This window comes from Gorilla gorilla, chromosome 18, assembly GCF_029281585.2.
Source record: "Gorilla gorilla gorilla isolate KB3781 chromosome 18, NHGRI_mGorGor1-v2.1_pri, whole genome shotgun sequence".
In the NCBI taxonomy this organism is placed as follows: Eukaryota; Metazoa; Chordata; class Mammalia; order Primates; family Hominidae; genus Gorilla; species Gorilla gorilla.
In genome coordinates, this window is record NC_073242.2 from 120,491,992 (window position 1) to 120,508,908 (window position 16,917).

At 58.8% G+C, this 16,917-nt stretch overlaps 1 protein-coding gene across 9 annotated transcripts in view; it reads left to right on the forward strand.

Moving 5' to 3' along the window:
- Positions 1 to 13,041, forward strand: part of TCF25 (TCF25 ribosome quality control complex subunit) — a 36,722-nt gene extending 23,681 nt beyond the window's left edge. For 2 of the 9 annotated variants that reach the window (XM_055364601.2, XM_063700415.1), the window contains exons 10-18: positions 1,512 to 1,604; positions 1,722 to 1,842; positions 3,519 to 3,678; positions 5,445 to 5,532; positions 6,265 to 6,423; positions 7,515 to 7,605; positions 8,564 to 8,643; positions 12,245 to 12,317; positions 12,742 to 13,041. In XM_055364601.2, coding sequence (XP_055220576.1) covers positions 1,512 to 1,604; positions 1,722 to 1,842; positions 3,519 to 3,678; positions 5,445 to 5,532; positions 6,265 to 6,423; positions 7,515 to 7,605; positions 8,564 to 8,643; positions 12,245 to 12,317; positions 12,742 to 12,900 — 1,024 coding nt within the window. In that variant the 3' untranslated portion in view covers positions 12,901 to 13,041. The other 7 variants (XM_055364602.2, XM_063700416.1, XM_055364603.2 and 4 more) reach the window with 6 other exon arrangements.
- The last annotated feature ends 3,876 nt before the right edge of the window (positions 13,042 to 16,917 follow it).

A 16,917-nucleotide genomic window follows, 5' to 3' on the forward strand; every position in this document is an offset into this window, starting at 1 on the left:
ACCTTAAATCAGTGAGGAGCTCAGAGTCAGCCTGACCCTCGCTCCCCTGTGCTGAGCAACAGCATGTGGAGGTCTCTCTTCTTTCAGATACTTCTGCCCCTAAAGGCATCCCTCTGGCATCAGGCCTCGCTGGTCAGACCTAGATTGGCTTCCGCCAGGCCTTCCCGCAGCCTGTCCTGTGGGCCCTCTGTGGAGCAGACCAGCTTCTGTCCGCTGTCCTGCCTCTCCTGTGTGCAGCGCTCTGTTTCTCTGGCCGCCCTGGGTTGTCTGCATTGTGGGATCCGCTCCTACCCTCTCAGCCCTCCTGGCAAGCCAAGGTGCACTGACCCGTTCTGCACAGATCATCTGCACTGTGTGCTGGGTCTGAATTTCCTCCACTGGTTTTCTTTATGTTAGTTTTGTCTCTTCCAGTGAAATTCTTAGTTCTTTGAAGTAGATTATAAAATATTAATATTTCCCGACACGAAAGAGACAGTGGGCTGTTGATGGAAGTAGCAGCCCACCAGCATCCGAAAGTCGCAGGGCTCCATGTATCCACCCTGAGTGCTGTTGTTAGCCACTGTTGAGATTGGAGGATAAATTAAGATCATAATTGTAACAAGAGATTTTAACTCTATTCCCGTAAATGATAAATAATAAACAAAAAAACAAGATAAAGATTTCAGCGGGGCGTGGTGTCTCACACTTGTAATCCCAGCACTTTGTGAGACCGAGGCAGGTGGATCACAAGGTCAGGAGATCGAGACCACGGTGAAACCCCGTCTCTACTAAAAATACAAAAAATTAGCTGGGTGTGGTGGCAGGCGCCTGTAGTCCCAGCTACTCGGAGAGGCTGAGGCAGGAGAATGGCATGAACCCAGGAGGCGGAGCTTGCAATGAGCCGAGCCGAGATCACGCCACTGCACTCCAGCCTGGGTGACAGAGCGAGACTCCGTCTCAAAAAAAAAAAAAAAAGATTTCAAAGAAGTTTGATTTTCAGTATGCAAATTCATGTATAACTCTGTAAAGGACAAGGAGAGCACACACCTCCTCTCCAGACATGGATCTCTGTGTGCCGGGCACGTAGGAAATGCCAGCAGAACCCAGAGAGCAGAATGGGGGTGGAGCGGGTGCTGGCCGGGGCGCTGAGCAGAGGGTGGGGTGGAGTGGGTGCTGACCGGGGCGCTAAGCAGTGTGTGGGGTGGAGCGGGTGCTGGCCGGGGTGCTGAGCAGAGGGCAGGGTGAAGTGGGTGCTGGCCGGGGCGCTGAGCAGTGTGTGGGGTGGAGCAGGTGCTGGCCGGGGTGCTGAGCAGAGGGCGGGGTGAAGTGGGTGCTGGCTGGGGCACTGAGCAGTGTGTGGGGTGGAATGGGTCGTACTGGCCAGGACGCTGAGCAGAGGGCAGGGTGGAGCGGGTGGTACTGGCCAGGGTGCTGAGCAGAGGGCGGGGTGGAGTGGGTGCTGGCCGGGGCGCTGAGCAGAGAGCGTTCTCCTTTGTGTCGCTGTAATTCATGTGGAACTATTTTCGATCTAGGAGCTTCTACCTGGCCCTCTACAAGCAGATGAGCTTCCTGGAGAAGCGAGGCTGCCCGCGCACGGCATTGGAGTACTGCAAGCTCATCCTGAGGTGAGTGTCTGCTCAGGGCCAAGCCCGTCCACGCTCTCTGTCCTGGCTGCAGGCCCACTCTCAGCCTGACCATGCCCTTGTTCCCCTTTGCTCTGCTCTCTGTGCTGCCTCCGGAAGTCTCGAGCCGGATGAGGACCCCCTCTGCATGCTGCTGCTCATCGACCACCTGGCCTTGCGGGCCCGGAACTACGAGTACCTGATCCGCCTCTTCCAGGAGTGGGAGGTGGGTGCGAGCCTGGTGAGGCCCCGTGGAGGGACGGACACCTGCTTCTCCTTCTGTTTTCTTGGTTCAGTATCTGTGCGCTCAGGGGACAGTTTGGGAATGAAATGGTAATCGTCCGAGGGCAGAACCACGTCCTCCTCCCTTGTTTGTCTCCCTTGCCGCCTCTACGGAGTGGAATGTGGTTTTCCTAGGGACAGTACAGCAGCCTTATGTCAGAATCCTCATACGTGTGTACACATGCACACGTGTGCCTGCAAGGACTGTGATGCTGGTAATGATGAAAAACCGACAACTTCCGAGCTCCTCATGGGCAGTTCAGGAAGATGCAGCCGGGAGGTAGAAGGAGGGTTGGTTGCGTGGGGCTGACACAGGGACCCCCAGCACGTCTGTCCTGTTCCATGGGAAGAGTGTGAGTACAGCAGGAGAGACTTGAGCTCTGTCCCCAGTAACTCTTAACACAGACACGTGTTGGAATGATAATTTTGGTGTATTGGGTTAGATATAATGTATTAATCTCACCTGTTTTCTCTTTAATGCAGCTCTTAGAAAATTTAAATTGGGCTGGGCATGGTGGCTCACGCCTGTAATCCCAGCACTTTGGGAGGCCGAGGCGGGCGGATCACCTGAGGTCAGGAGTTTGATACCAGCCTCAACATGGAGAAACCCTGTCTCTACTAAAAATACAAAATTAGCCGGGCGTGGTGGTGCATGCCTGTAATCCCAGCTACTCGGGAGGCTGAGGCAGGAGAATTGCTTGAACCTGGGAGGCAGAGGTTGCGGTGAGCCGAGATCGCGCCATTGCACTGCAGTCTGGGCAACCAGAGTGAAACTCCGTCTCAAAAAAAAAGAGAAAATTTAAATTGACACCTGGGCTCCCATTATGTTCCTATGGGGCAGCGCTTATCTGGAAGGACAGGGGCTTTGTAACGCTAACCTCCAGCAGGGCCTGGGGCTGGGGAGAAGGCGGCGACAGCTCTTGACTTTCTCTGTTTCTGTGTTGAATTTTTTTCATAGCACATGTTCATGGATAATGAAAGTGGGTAAATTATTTTGAATTTTTAAGCATTTGGCATAGTTGGCCAGGAAGTCTCACCCCCAGGAATGTGGTTTATAGAAATTCCTGGAGCTCACAAAAATGTAGGTGCAGGGAAACCTCAGGGAGTCCCCCAAAATGGGGCTGCAGAAGAATGTTGATGATGGTGTTTAAGGTCACAAAACTGTGAGTCTGTGATCCCATTTTGATAGAAAAAAAATGCAGTGAGTCACATGTCTACAATATGTGACATAGGCTGAGAAAGGCAAGAGAAACTGGCACGGCGGTAGGCTGCTCGGAAACTCGCGCGGTGGTAGGCTGCTCTCGTCTGTAAATTTTCCACATTGAGAGCACCAACTGCTCAGCTTCAGAGAGGAGCCTGGGCGGCAGGTGGGACCCTCACTCCCCACGGCCTCCTCGCTCCGGCTCAGTCTACTTCTCAGGCCCTCCCACGTCCTCTGTATCTTTTGCATGCGGAAAGCCCCCCAGGTGGATGTTTTAAGTTATCTTTATGCTGAGTTAGGAAGAGGTCCTTGCGTTGCCTGCAGAATGTACCTGCTCGGGGTAGGGCTCACTGGTGATGTCAGAGCGTCTGCAAACTCACATATTTTGTCTTTATGACTTAAGTCTCCACACTCTGTTTCTTCATCCCTTGTAGGCTCATCGGAACCTGTCCCAGCTCCCGAATTTTGCCTTCTCCGTTCCACTGGCGTATTTCCTGCTGAGCCAGCAGACAGACCTCCCTGAGTGTGAGCGGAGCTCTGCCAGGCAGAAGGCCTCTCTCCTGATACAGCAGGCGCTCACCATGTTCCCTGGAGGTGAGCGCTGCGTCTCGCCTGGAGTAGGGGTGTGTCCTGTCAGCCGTGGGGGCTGCTCTTCCTGGTGGTGGGGGCCGGGTCCCAGTCCTTCCCCACACCTACAGAAACATACATTCTCTGGTAGGGCCTGCAAACCTGCCCTACCAAACCTGAAAGAGGGTCAGCTCATCTCGGAACCCGCTGCGTGCCACGCCAGGCACGAGGAGGTGGCAGGCATCCCGACCCCCGTGGGGCCTGTGTTCTAGAGTGCAGAGACAGAACTGGCTGGGAGGTGCGGGGCATTGGATTGCACCAGTGCTGGGGAGGAGAGCAAAGCAGGGGAAGGTCTTGGCAGCGCCGAGGTGTGGCCGAGAGGGTCGTGCTCTGCACCATGCTGGGATGCAGAATGGAGGCCTGTGCCGCCCAGACAGACTCAGCCTGCACAGCCCTGACCCCTGATTGCATCTGGGTAGCTTCGATCCATGCACATGTGGCGGGCACAGTGAAGTTGCCACCTGGTCAGACCTCGGGGCTGACCCTGCCTGACAGCATGTGTGAAATCCCTCCTTAAGACGGGCCTCCTCCGAGGGGCTGTGAGGGGTGAGGGTTATTTGCATGCAGCTAGTATACACAGACTACGTGACCACTCATCGCCTATTAGGATGTCCTGGAAGCAGCATCCCTTCCTCGGTTCTGTGGGTTTCTAGGGCTCTGTCTGGGCCCCGAGGAGGCCCACGGCGTGGGGTTGGGCAGCTTCTAGCCCAGGCAGAAATGTGCCCCCCAGAGGGGCCTGGCCGGGCCTCAGTCTGCTCGCTGACCCCAAAAGCTTCGTCCCGTGTCTAGGAAGCACCTTTGTCCTCCTCTGGGGCCGCATGCAGCTAGCCATGTGCTCCACCAGTGCAGCCGTGTCTGGGAATGGGGCTGGGAGGCCCTGTCCTTTGTGGCAGAGCTGTGCTGCTGTCTCACAGGCTGTAGCGTCAGCACCTCCCTCGAAGGCAGGCGGGCTGCCAAGAAGCCGCTGTCACTTACCTCAGAGCACTGGAGATCACTGCAGGCTCTGCCCTCGGGGCCCATTCCCCCACATGGCGGCCTCTGACCTCAACCTGCAGTGCTGGCTCTTCCACTGGGCACAGGTGGCCTCTGCTCCCACCAGCCTGCCATGGGGTCCAGTCTTTGTGATTAAAACATCCAACTGGCCGGGCACGGTGGCTCACGCCTGTAATCCCAGCACTTTTGGAGGCTGAGGCAGGTGGATCACCTGAGGTCAAGAGTTCAAGACCAGCCTGGCCAACATGGTGAAACCCTGTCTCTACTAAACATACAAAAATTAACCGGGGCATGGTAGTGTGCACCTGTAATCCCAGCTACTCGGGAGGCTGAGGCAGGAGAATCGCTTGAGCCTGGGAGGTGGAGGTTGCAGTGAGCCGAGATTGCGCCAATGCACTCCAGCCTGAGCAACAGAGTGAGACCCTGTCTCAAAAAAACAAAAAAAACCCAACCCCATGTGTGTGGAGGGTGGTGGGTGAGTCTTCCCTTGGATGCAGATGGGGGCCCTGGGAGCCTCCTTGGGGCTGGTGTGAAGGAGACCCCCAGCCTCAGACCCTGGGCACACCAGCAGCAGCAACTCAGAATACCACCCGGAAGCAAGCCGCTGGCCCTGCAGACTCTCCACCTTAGAACAGCTGTGTCTGTGACAAGGACCTCGCTGTGTCCCTTACCGCCTCGGGGGCTAGGAGTGGCTGGGGTGTATGCTGAGGGCCCCCACAGAGCCTCCGCTTTCCCTGCAGTCCTCCTGCCCCTGCTCGAGTCTTGCAGTGTGCGGCCCGACGCCACCGTTTCCAGTCACCGCTTCTTCGGACCCAACGCTGAAATAAGGTAAAGAGTGGCTGGCGGTGCCCATCTGTGGGTGCCTGTGGGTTCGGAGCCTGGGATCCATTTTCACTCATCCTGAGAGGCCCTGAGGGACCTGCTCCCAGCAGCAGGAGGGGCTGTGGTGGCGGCCTTGGGGACTGTCATTTGACATGGGAGGGCTCTGGAGCCCTCATCTGTGTGGAAAAGCCCAGGTGGGACAGCTGAGCAGCCTCCAGCTTAAAACCGAGGCTCATATAAAGAGGGTGCCAGGCGTGGCGGCATATGCCTGTAATCTCAGCTTTTTGGGAGGCTGGCTTGTGCCTGGGACGTCAAAGGTACAGTGAGCTGTGTTTGTGCTGCTGCACTCCAGCCTGGGTGACGGTGAGACCCCGTCTCAAAAAACAAAATAAACAAAGAGGGAGCAAACACAGGAGAAAGTGCACGCCGCGGGGTCATCCCCTGGCCCTCCAGGGCTCGCCCTATGTGCACGCAGATGGACCTGCCCTGGGTGCATTTTCACATTTCTGTGACGTCAGTCCTGCTTCCTAAAGAACATAACCTGCCCAACAGGTTCACGGCACATACCTGTGTGCCCCAGCCCCACACCCTCAGGCCAGCAGCCCAGGGGCCTCCTTTCACTCCAGGCCACAGGGCACTCCCTGGACCCCCCGTCTGCCCATCCATGGGGCTCTGCTAGCCTCGAGGCAGGCCGTGGCCTGAAGAGGGGTTCTGCTCACAGCCCTTGCTCTCCCCCAGCCAGCCCCCTGCCCTGAGCCAGCTGGTGAACCTGTACCTTGGGAGGTCACACTTTCTCTGGAAAGAGCCCGCCACCATGAGCTGGCTGGAGGAGAACGTCCACGAGGTTCTGCAAGCCGTGGACGCCGGGAACCCAGCCGTGGAAGCCTGTGAGAACCGGTGAGCTAGGGGTTGACACAAGCCCTGCCACGCCCCCTCCTCAGGGACCCTCATCCCAGACATGGGGGCCTCGCATTCGGGAGGCGAGAAGGGCTGTGAGCAGCTTGGCCTCCATTGCTGTGGGGCCTGTGTGGAGCCTACAAGACAGCGCACAGCCCCTGGCGTGTCCCAGAGGCTTCCTGGGAGGCAGCTGTGGTCATCAGCACAGGGTACCGAGCTGCTGTTCCCGGGTGCCTCGGGCTGGAGTGGTGGCTTCTGGTCTTGCAGTGTTTCCACATGAGCTGTGAAATGATGACGAGTCTCTCACACCAGCATCTTGGGAGTAAAGAAATCTGGCAGAGACGAGAAAGAGTCTCCTGTCCTGTGTGTGAACACTTTGGAGGCTCATGCCCTAATATGCTGCATGTGACAGGCAGCCCCTTGCTGTTCTTGTCTCGTTTGTCTGCGCCCTTGGCCCTGTGCCTCAGCACCGTGGCTCTGTGCAGCGGTGTGGCCAGGCTCAGTGGGGACCGCCTGGGAGTGGTGCCCATTTGCATCTCCACAGTGAAGTCTGTGTGCCTCGGATATGAGGTGTGCCCGGGGGAGCCCAAGAGGTGCTGGTGCCCCCAGCCGCTGGCAGTCATGGGCCCGTCCGCGTGTCTGCTGTCCCCACTGGACTGGACATTTCTCATGGACAGGAGCATTTTGTTCCCTGTACTGCTCTCCGAGAGCGATTTCCAGCAGGGACCAGTGCCTGTGCCTGTAGCCGTAGCAGTGACGATGGTGACACACCCAGGTGTCCCTTCCTGTAGATGAACTCAGTGAATTCCCACAAGAAGCCACTGGCCACGGCTCCCATCATTCTTGTTCTTTGGATGAAGAGGCTGAGTCACAGGCCATGTGGCTGGGATTGGTCCCCAGAGGCTCCCCAGCCGCAGGCCAGGGACCAGCCATGCTGCCTCTGCTCGAGAGTAAAGTGTACAGTTTCTGCAGCCACCAGAGATGCAGCGAGATGCCTCGTGCTGGGTAGGGGTGGGGGCCGCGGCGCCATGGCGGTTACCATTTCATTTGCTGTACTTTATCTGCTGTGCCTCGTTTCTCCCCGGCCCTAGGCGGAAGGTGCTCTACCAGCGTGCACCCAGGAATATCCACCGCCATGTGATCCTCTCTGAGATCAAGGAAGCCGTCGCTGCCCTGCCCCCGGTAAGGGAGAAAGGCTGAAATGGGAGCTCTGTGTGAGCCGGTCACATGCACGTCCCTTCTGCTCCGGGCGGTCCACATGCAGGCATGCGTGGTGCGGGCTCCCTCAGCAACCCAGCCCCGCCACGGCAGGGGCAGGGTCTAGTGCAGAGGGCTCCTCCTTTCCTGGCAGCCCGGGTTCGGATGCTTGTTGTTTTGAGAGAGAAATCCTTTGGGGCTCAGAGCGCAAGCTGAGTTGTCACCGTGGTGAGCTGCTGTATCCGTGGTCTTGTGAGCGCGTGGTGCGGCTGCTGGGGGATTCTCTGTAGTCGTGGGGTGTAGTCCTGCTCTGACGTCTCCTGTGCTGGAGGTGCCGTTTCTGTCTCAAAATCTAAGGAGTTTATACTGTTGTTAAGGGATAAGATAGAACAAGTGAGAAAACCAGCAAGTCAGAGGGTCGCAGGACCATGGACCGTCCACTGGGGACAGCTTAGTGCCTCCTGGTTTAACTTCATCTGCTCTGTGGGCCCTTATGACCAGCATGGCTGGCTTTGTCTGGGGCTGTGAGCTTCTGACTCTCCTCAGTAGAGTGGCAGCACGTGGCACTGTGCAACCCGAGGGCAGCTCAGGGTCCCTGTAGCCTGCATTCGCTGAAGTGGGAGCTTCTGACACGTGGTGAAGATGTTGGCAGGCGTGAGCGGCACGTGACCCCCTTCCTTCCCCACCACACACTCTGGTGTGCAGGGCAGACGCCGTGCAGGTTCACCTCGACTCCTGTGAGTGTCCTGGTGGCAGAAGGACCGTCCCACCCTCACCCAAAGCTCATTGGTACAAAAAGCACAGCCGTTTCTGTCAGACTCTGTGGCTATCTCTCAGCAGATGCATCCAGTCCACGCTGGAGTCGACTGAAGGACTCTGCTGGGAGAGGCAGAGGCCCCCTGGCAGCATCTGTAGCATCTTCGTTTTATGTCCCTTTCTGAAGGACGTGACCACGCAGTCTGTGATGGGGTTTGATCCTCTGCCTCCTTCGGACACAATCTACTCCTACGTCAGGCCAGAGAGGTACCTCCCTCCTTCCAGTTCCCACCTCCCAGCTCCCGCCTCCCACCTCCCAGCTCCCGCCTCCCTCCTCCCAGTTCCCAGCTCCCACCTCCCACCTTCTAGCTCCCACCTCCCTCCTCCCACTGCCTAGCTCCCACCTCCTAGCTCCCGCCTCTCTCCTCCCAGCTCCCACCTCCCTCCTCCCAGTTCCCAGCTCCCACCTCCCTCCTCCCACCACCTAGCTCCCACCTCCCAGCTCCCGCCTCCCACCTCCCAGCTCCCGCCTCCCTCCTCCCAGTTCCCAGCTCCCACCTCCCACCTCCCACCTTCTAGCTCCCACTTCCCTCCTCCTACCGCCTAGCTCCCACCTCCTAGCTCCCGCCTCTCTCCTCCCAGCTCCCACCTCCCTCCTCCCAGTTCCCTCCTCCTACCTCCCAGCTCCCGCCTCCCACCTTACAGCCCCTGTCTCCTCCCTCTTCCCAGTTCCCAGCTCCCAGCTCCCGCCTCCCTCCTCTCACCTCCCCTGCCACCTCCTGCCTCCCTCCTCCCAGCTCCCACCTTCCAGCTCCCGCCTCCCTCCTCCAAGTTCCCACCTTCCAACCCCGCCTCCCTCCTCTCAGTTCCCACCTCCCAGCTCCCACCTCCCACCTCCCTCCTCCCAGCTCCCTCCTCCCACCTTCCAGTTCCCACCTCCTTCCTCACAGTTCCCACTCCCAGTTCCCACCTCCCAGCTCCCTCCTCCCTCCTCCCAGTTCCCACCTCCCAGCTTCCTCCTCCCACCTTCTGGTTCCCACCTCTTTCCTCGCAGTTCCCACCTCCCAGCTCCCATCTTCCAGCTCCCAGCTCCCACCTCCCTCCTTCCAGTTTCCACCTCCCAGCTGCCACCTCCCACCTTCCAGTTCCCACTTCCTTCCTCGCGGTTCCCACCTCCCACCTCCCAGCTCCCAGCTCCCACCTCCCTCCTCCCAGCTCCCACCTCCCAGCTCCCACCTTCCAGCTCCCAGCTCCCACCTCCCTCCTCCCAGTTCCCACCTCCCAGCTCCCACCTCCCTCCTCCCAGCTCCCACCTCCCTCCTCCCACCTCCTAGTTCCCACCTCCCACCTCCCTCCCTCCTCCCAGTTCCCAGCTCCCACCTCCCAGCTCCCAGCTCCCACCTCCCAGCTCCCAGCTCCCACCTCCCAGCTCCCACCTCCCAGCTCCCAGCTCCCACCTAGCAGCTCCCAGCTCCCGGCTCCCACCTCCCTCCTCCTACCTCCCACCTCCCTCCTCCCACCTCCCACCTCCCTCCTCCCAGGTCCCACCTCCCATCTCCCAGCTCCCAGCTGCCACCTCCCAGCTTCTGCCTCCCTCCCAGTTCCCACCTCCCAGCTCCCACCTCCCAGCTCCCGCCTCCCTCATCCTAGTTCCCACCTCCCAGCTCCCAGCTCCCTCCTCCCACCTCCCAGCTCCCACCTCCCTCCTCTCACCTCCCACCTGCCACCTCCCACCTTCCAGCTCCTGCTTCCCTCCTCCCAGTTCCCACCTCCCAGCTCCCACCTCCCAGCTCCCACCTCCCAGCTCCCACCTCCCACCTCCCAGCTCCCTCCTCCCACCTCCCAACTCCCTCCTCCCACCCCCTGCTTCCCTCCTCCCACTTTCCACCTCCCCGCTCCCACCTCCCACCTCCCAACTCTCTCCTCCCACCTTCCAGTTCCCACCTCCTTCCTCACAGTTCCCACCTCCCAGCTACCACCTTCCAGCTCCCAGCTCCCAGCTCCCGCCTCCCGCCTCCCAGCTCCCAGCTCCCGCCTCCCTCCTCCCAGTTTCCACCTCCCAGCTCCCACCTCATAGCTCCCAGCTCCCAGCTCCCAGCTCTCTCCTGCAGCTCTGAGGTCAGGGCTTTGGGGCTCACAGGGACTGGCTGCCTCTTTCAGACCCAGATGCTGAGAGATGGGGCTCAGGGTTAAGTGGGTCTTTCCCCTCACAGGAAGGGAGAGGAGGAGAGGAAGTGTTATTTGGGGGTCACAGCTCTGCGTTTGCAGGCCGCGTTCTTTCCCATCTCCACCGAACGTACGAGCGCTTGCGTGTCGGCCTCTGTGGCAGGTGCAAGTGACACAGTGGAAGCAGGTGTGCGGTGAAGTGGGGAAAACATATTAATTTTAGAATCTAGAAATAAACATAAAATCAAAACTGCACCAGCCTGGCCAACATGGCGAAACCCCATGTCAACTAAAAATACAAAACTTAGCCGGCTGGGTGCAGTGACTCACGCCTGTAATTCCAGCAGTTTGAGAGGCCAAGGTGGGCAAATCACAAGGTCAAGAGATTGAGACCAGCCTGGCCAACATGCTGAAAACCCGTCTCTACTAAAATACAAAAAAATTAGCTGGGTGTAGTGGCGCACACCTGTAGTCCCAGCTACTTGGGAGGCTGAGGCAGGAAAATTGTTTGAACCCGGGAGGCAGAGGTTGCAGTGAGTGGAGATCGTGCCACTGCACTCCATCCTGGCAACAGAGGAAGGCTCCGTCTCAAAAAAAAAAAAAAAAAAAAAAAAAATTAGTTGGGTGTGGTGGGTTGCGCCTGTAATCCCAGCTACTCAGGAGGCTGAGGCAGGAGAATCCCTTGAACCCGGAAGGAGGAGGTTGCCGTGAGCTGAGATCACGCCACTGCACTCCAGCCTGGGTGACAGAGTGACTCCATCTCAAAAAAAAAAAAAAAAAACCTCCAGTAAGGTGTTTGGAGGAAGGATGGTGGCTGTGCTGAGACGGAGAGGAAGGATGGTGGCTGTGCTGAGACGGAGAGGATGAATGTGCCCTCAGCAGGCTCGGGGGAGAGGGTCCTCATGTTCCACCGCAGAGTCACGATGTGCCAAGGCCCTGTGCCAGGAGCAGAGCACACGGCACATTGAGAGAACAAAAGCCCCATGGCCAGACCGGGAGAGCAGGGCTGCGGCCCAAGAGGGCCAACTGCCAGGCTGCCGGTGTGTCTGGCTTTCAGAATCTGGGTCATTGAAAGGCTTTTTACCTTTCCTTCTGGGCTCGAAAGTACTTGCCTTACCCAGGCCCCGTCACCCACACAGTGGTCGTCGTGATTATCCCTGCCGGCAGGGCGTTGCAGCATTGAGGAATCGCGGTTCTTTGCCGCCTCCCTCCGCTGTGGAGCCCAGGCTTTCGCCCTCCCTAGAGCTCCTTAGGCCTGGCCGCTCAGCGTCCTGTAGAGCCGGGCCGCGGTAGCCCTTCGCACCCTGAGGGTCTCCGCTTAGCGCAGGCCCTGGAAGCTTCTGCCTTTGCATAAGGAGTGTGTGCTGAAGGAGACGTTGAAACTGCAGCTTTTCTGAAAAGCAAGGCACCTGTGCAGTGGCCGAGGATGGCTGTGGGAGCCTCGCTCCGGACCCCACGCCTGCCTCAGCGGACTTGGTCTCCCTCATCCTGTTCCCGCTGTCCACACCCCCACCCTAAGCTGATAAGGAAGCCTCACGGTCCACCCGGGGAATCCAGGCCCTGTGCTCAGCTGCTGCTGCTCTGCCCCCTGGCGGCCCCTCCGTGTCCCTGCGAGGCAGCTGGCAGGCAGCCCCGTGAGTCGGGTTGGGTCCCACAAGTCTCAGTTCAGTGTCATTTCTGACTTTTCTTGACTTTCTTTCAGGCTAAGTCCCATCAGCCATGGAAACACCATTGCTCTCTTCTTCCGGTCACTGTTGCCAAACTATACCATGGAGGTAGGTTGAGCTCGTCCCAGCCCCTGCCTCCCCAGTGGGTGCGGGCATATCCATTCCAGTGCGAATGCCTGGAGCCTCCTTGAACCAGGACTGTGCCAGCCGGCACAGGGAGCAGGGAAGGACCAAGGCTGCATTGTGCCAGTGGGGTGCCCATTCTGCCGGGGAAATTGGGGCCTGCCCAGATGGTAGCAGATGCAGGGCCGCGAGTCAGCCCGGCTTGGTCCCACTCTGTGCCTGGCTTGGTCTAGACACGGCATTTGGTTTTGAGAGCTTCTTCCTCACAGGGACCTGGGGAGGGTTCAGGGCCCGGTGCTGGGGCAAGGGCCACCTCGGGCTCCACAGTGCCTCCTGCTTGGGCCCCGGGCCCCGGGCCCCTAGTCCCAGCACAGACAGCCCCCTGCTCAGACATGTCCCCTTGCTGCAGGGGGAGAGGCCCGAGGAAGGAGTGGCTGGGGGTCTGAACCGCAACCAGGGCCTGAACAGGCTGATGCTGGCTGTGCGCGACATGATGGCCAACTTCCACCTCAACGACCTGGAGGCGCCACACGAGGACGACGCTGAGGGGGAGGGGGAGTGGGACTGAGCGTCCGCAGAGGTGACCGAAAAGCCGTATGATGATGTTCCTGATTTCTGTGCTGGTCGGAGTCGGCCAGTTCCCTGAAGTAGGGAAGCTGACTGTGTCGCTCCTTGGTCCACCGTTTCTCCTATAAATGTAAATGGGTCACGCTCTGCCGTCCGCACCTTCTCCTTTCACAGGCACTGAGCGCCGTCCCATGCCCTCGGATTCGAATCACACTCAGTCCATTCTCCTCCCAGTGGCCTGTGGGTGAGGTGGGGCCCAGACCACATGCTTCCTGTGCTCCCAGGATCTGGGCACGGGTGGAGAAGGGGCCCCACGGGGTCTTCAGTGCAGGTCCCTGCTGAATGCCAAGGCCCTGGGTGCACGTCCTCCTTGAACTTGCTGTGGAGTTCGTCAACAGAGCTGCCTGCCTTGTTGGTAGAGGGTCTCAGGGCAGGGCTGGAGCAGAGAGGCCCCTATGTGGCAGCCGGCCTTCAGTCTTGTTCCTCCAAGCAAGTGGGGTGGATATGTTGGGGTCCTATGGCTGGATGCCACTATCTGTTGAATCTGACAAAATAATTTTCTTTCTTTTTTTTTTTTTGAGACGGAGTCTCCCTCTGTCGTTCAGGCTGGAGTGCAGTGGAGCAATCTCGGCTCACTGCAAGCTCTGCCTCCCGGGTTCACGCCATTCTCCTGCCTCAGCCTCCCGAGTAGCTGGGGCTACAGGCACCCACCACCACGCCTGGCTAATGTTTGTATTTTTAGTAGAGACAGGGTTCCACCATGTTGGCCAGGATGGTCTCAATCTCTTGACCTCGTGATCCGCCCGCCTTGGCCTCCCACAGTGCTGGGGTTACAGCTGTGAGCCACCGTGCCTGGCTCAGCCAAAATAATTTTATTAGAGAACTTGAGGGCAGTGCCCAGAATTGAAGGCGAAGCCCCAGAAGCATGTTTTGCAGAGAAGTGCCCAGGGAAGCTCTGAGGGCCCATGTAGCAGAGATCAGGGGACAGTCAGTCTGAGGGTGAATGGGCCACTCGGACCAAGACCCCAGTCTTGGGGGAGGGCTTAGCTGGAGCAGGTCCTGGCACAGTTGACTGATGGTGCACAGAACCCGTGCATCTCACGGCCCCACGGTGCTGCCGCTGCGGGAGGGGCGGAGGCTGCAGCCAGACAGCATCAGAAGCCAGTGTGGTTCTGGAAGGATTGAGAACACCAAGGTGTTAGGGCTGCAGCAGGGGTCCTGTCCCCTGGCACCCCTCACCGCCCTAATCTTTTACCCTTAGGAGGCAGCAGACACGAGGGGCTGCCCAAGGCTCTAGGGCGGCCAATGAGGCAGGAAACATGTTCCAGCCCCAGCTAGGTACTGGTCCGTGGACCCACCTCCCAGAAAGCCCATCACTGTGTAATCGTCTAACCTGGGGCTCGCCGAGGCCTGTGAGTTCATCCTTTTGGCAGTTCCTGGTGTCTCCTTACTCTGCTCAGCATTTCCTGGGCGGGAGCTTAGGGTGCAGGACCCTCCCCAGGACGACGAGGGCCCAGTGTCCATGACAAGAGTTGGCCCGAGGGCTGAGCCACGTGTGCCCATCTCAGACGTGGGCCTGAGGGTGCAGCCCTGGCCCTGTGCTGGCCGTTTCTAGGAGCGGTGCCCTGAGGTCCCAGCTGTGATAGCCCCACGCTCTGCCGGAAAAGATCATGGGGGCGGGGAGTTGGTGCTGCGGCCTCGTTCCTCCCTGCAGTGAGTGAACGATGTTTGTGGTCAGCAGGAGCCTGTGGGGAGCACAGACTGGTCCTCCTGGTGTCCCACCCATGCCTTTTTCCATGGGGGATCTGCACTCAGCTCCAGAGAAGATAGTTGGGAGATAACCCCAGTCTGCCCTAGGTCCCCACCCTCCACAGCCAGGGTGGTCCGTGGTGAGCTTCAGCCATCGAGATGCGGGGGTCTGCTAGAGTCTTCAGGGTCTTTTCTCTGAAAATGACAGGCAAGCAAGGAGAGCTGGGTCCCCTGCCTCTTCCATTCCAGATGCCTTGAGTCCACCCAAATGGGGATGTGATGTTTGGAGCTGCAGCAGCCGCCCTACGGTTGGGAGTCAGAGAAGAGCCGGTGTTCCAGGGACAGTGCAGCAGAGGCTGAGCCCAGGCCTGCTGTCCTGAGAGGTGGCTGGATCACTGACACTTTGGCAGTGGTGCTGGGGTTTATGTCATGACCTGCAGCTGAGCCTACTTCCAATGACCGTGAGATCTGAAAGACTGTTTTGAGGGCGTAGCCTCTGCCATGATTGTGGGGAATGCTGTCCTGTTTCCTCCCTTGGCCCTGCTCAGCCCAGCGAGAGGCTGAGGCACACGTGGCTCCCCGGGTGCCCACAGGCAGCGTGGCTCACCAGCTGGGCCCTTTTCCACTGAGCCAGAACCCCCCAGAGCCTTCAATGCAGGCCCCACAGTGAGCCCACGAGAAGCCCTGCTTGCCACCTCCCACACCCACCCCCAAGTTCAAAGGAAATGGTCCCTGAACCAAGGGCTGAGATGAGCCGTGGGTCCAGCTGTCCTGGGGAGCTGTACTGGAGCCCACCACGGTGGGACTGTTGGTCCGGTGGTGACCCCCACTTCCATGTCTGTGGCCGCAGCTGGACAGGCCACTCCCTGGGCCACAGAGATGTTTTACCTCTCGCAGCCCTCGGGCACACATTGAGCAGATGCGTGTGTGCGTGTGTGTGTGCATGTGTGCGCATTTGTATGTGTGTGCCTGTGTGTGTATGTGCGTGCACATTTGTGTGCACGTGTGTGGGTGCACATTTGTGTGTGTGTGCGCATACGTGTGTGGGTAAACATTTGTATGCATGCGTGTGTGAGTAAACATTTGTGTGTGTGTGCATATGTATGTGTGTACATTTGTATGCGTGTGTGCCTGTGTGTGTGGGTGCACATTTGTGTGTGTGTGCATGTGTGTGTGTTGCAGGCCCTGGATGCCAGACACTGAATAAACGCAGGAAGACGTCAGTCTTCATTCTCGTGGGTCGCTGGTCCAGAAACACCTGGGTGGAAAGTGCTCTGCAGGAACGGTGCCTCTGCCTGTGGCGGGGACCCTGGTGAGCGGATGGGCCAGCCCCACGTGTCTTCCGGCCACTCAGCATGCAGTGTTTCCAGGGGCAGTAAGAGACCAAAATTGAGATATGATTAGCTGTAGGATTTCATCTAATCATAGATCATCCCGAGGCTAATTTATCTCCCCCATGACCATAACGCATCAAAAAGTTTACTTTTTCCAGCTCGGCTGTGCCTCATCTTCCCACGAAGCCCCCGACAGGCACATCCAGTGAGGAACCACAGTGGGAGTCCTGTGGCAGGGTCACCCCACTTCCGATGCCCTCCAGCTGCATCTTGGCAGGAAAAAGGCTGCCCAGTTCTCATGCCCTTTCAAGTCCCGGGCTGGGGGGTAGCAGTGGAGGCTGGGGTTAACCGCCGTCCGTCTCAAAGGCCTCATTGTGGAGATGCAAACACTAACGTCCTTGAAATGTGAGGACACAGTGCTCTGGGGCAGGGGCTGCTCACTGGCTCATGGCCAGAGGTGAGCGGGGTCTGGTTCTGGGTCTGTGAGGTGCTGCGGACATCGGGGGGCTCCTGGGGCAGGGACACAGCCACGGCCCTCACACCAGTGGAGCCATCTTCCTTCCCGAGGCAGAGGCTTGGCCTTCTCACACCCTGGGACCCTTCTCTCCCCTGTGCTCATGCTGGAAGCACAGCGTGAGGGGGCAAAGGTCATGGGAGGCAAAAGGCTGGGCTGAGGCCGAGGCTGTGTGGCTGTGGCCGGACACCAGGTCCTGTGGTGGTGTGGGCAGGGCGCGCTCTCTCCTCTGAGCAGCCTGGGGCTGCGTGTGTTAACAGAAACAGGTCTGCCAATTTGAAGATGGTTTGATCAAGTCTCCCAAAGCTGAAGAGAGGTCCCTGCCCATGTCGCCTGGGTGGCAATCCACAGATGCACCTGTGTCCATCAGATGGTATCGTTGATAGGGAGTCTGAAGCCACCCAGACGTGGTCTGTTCACG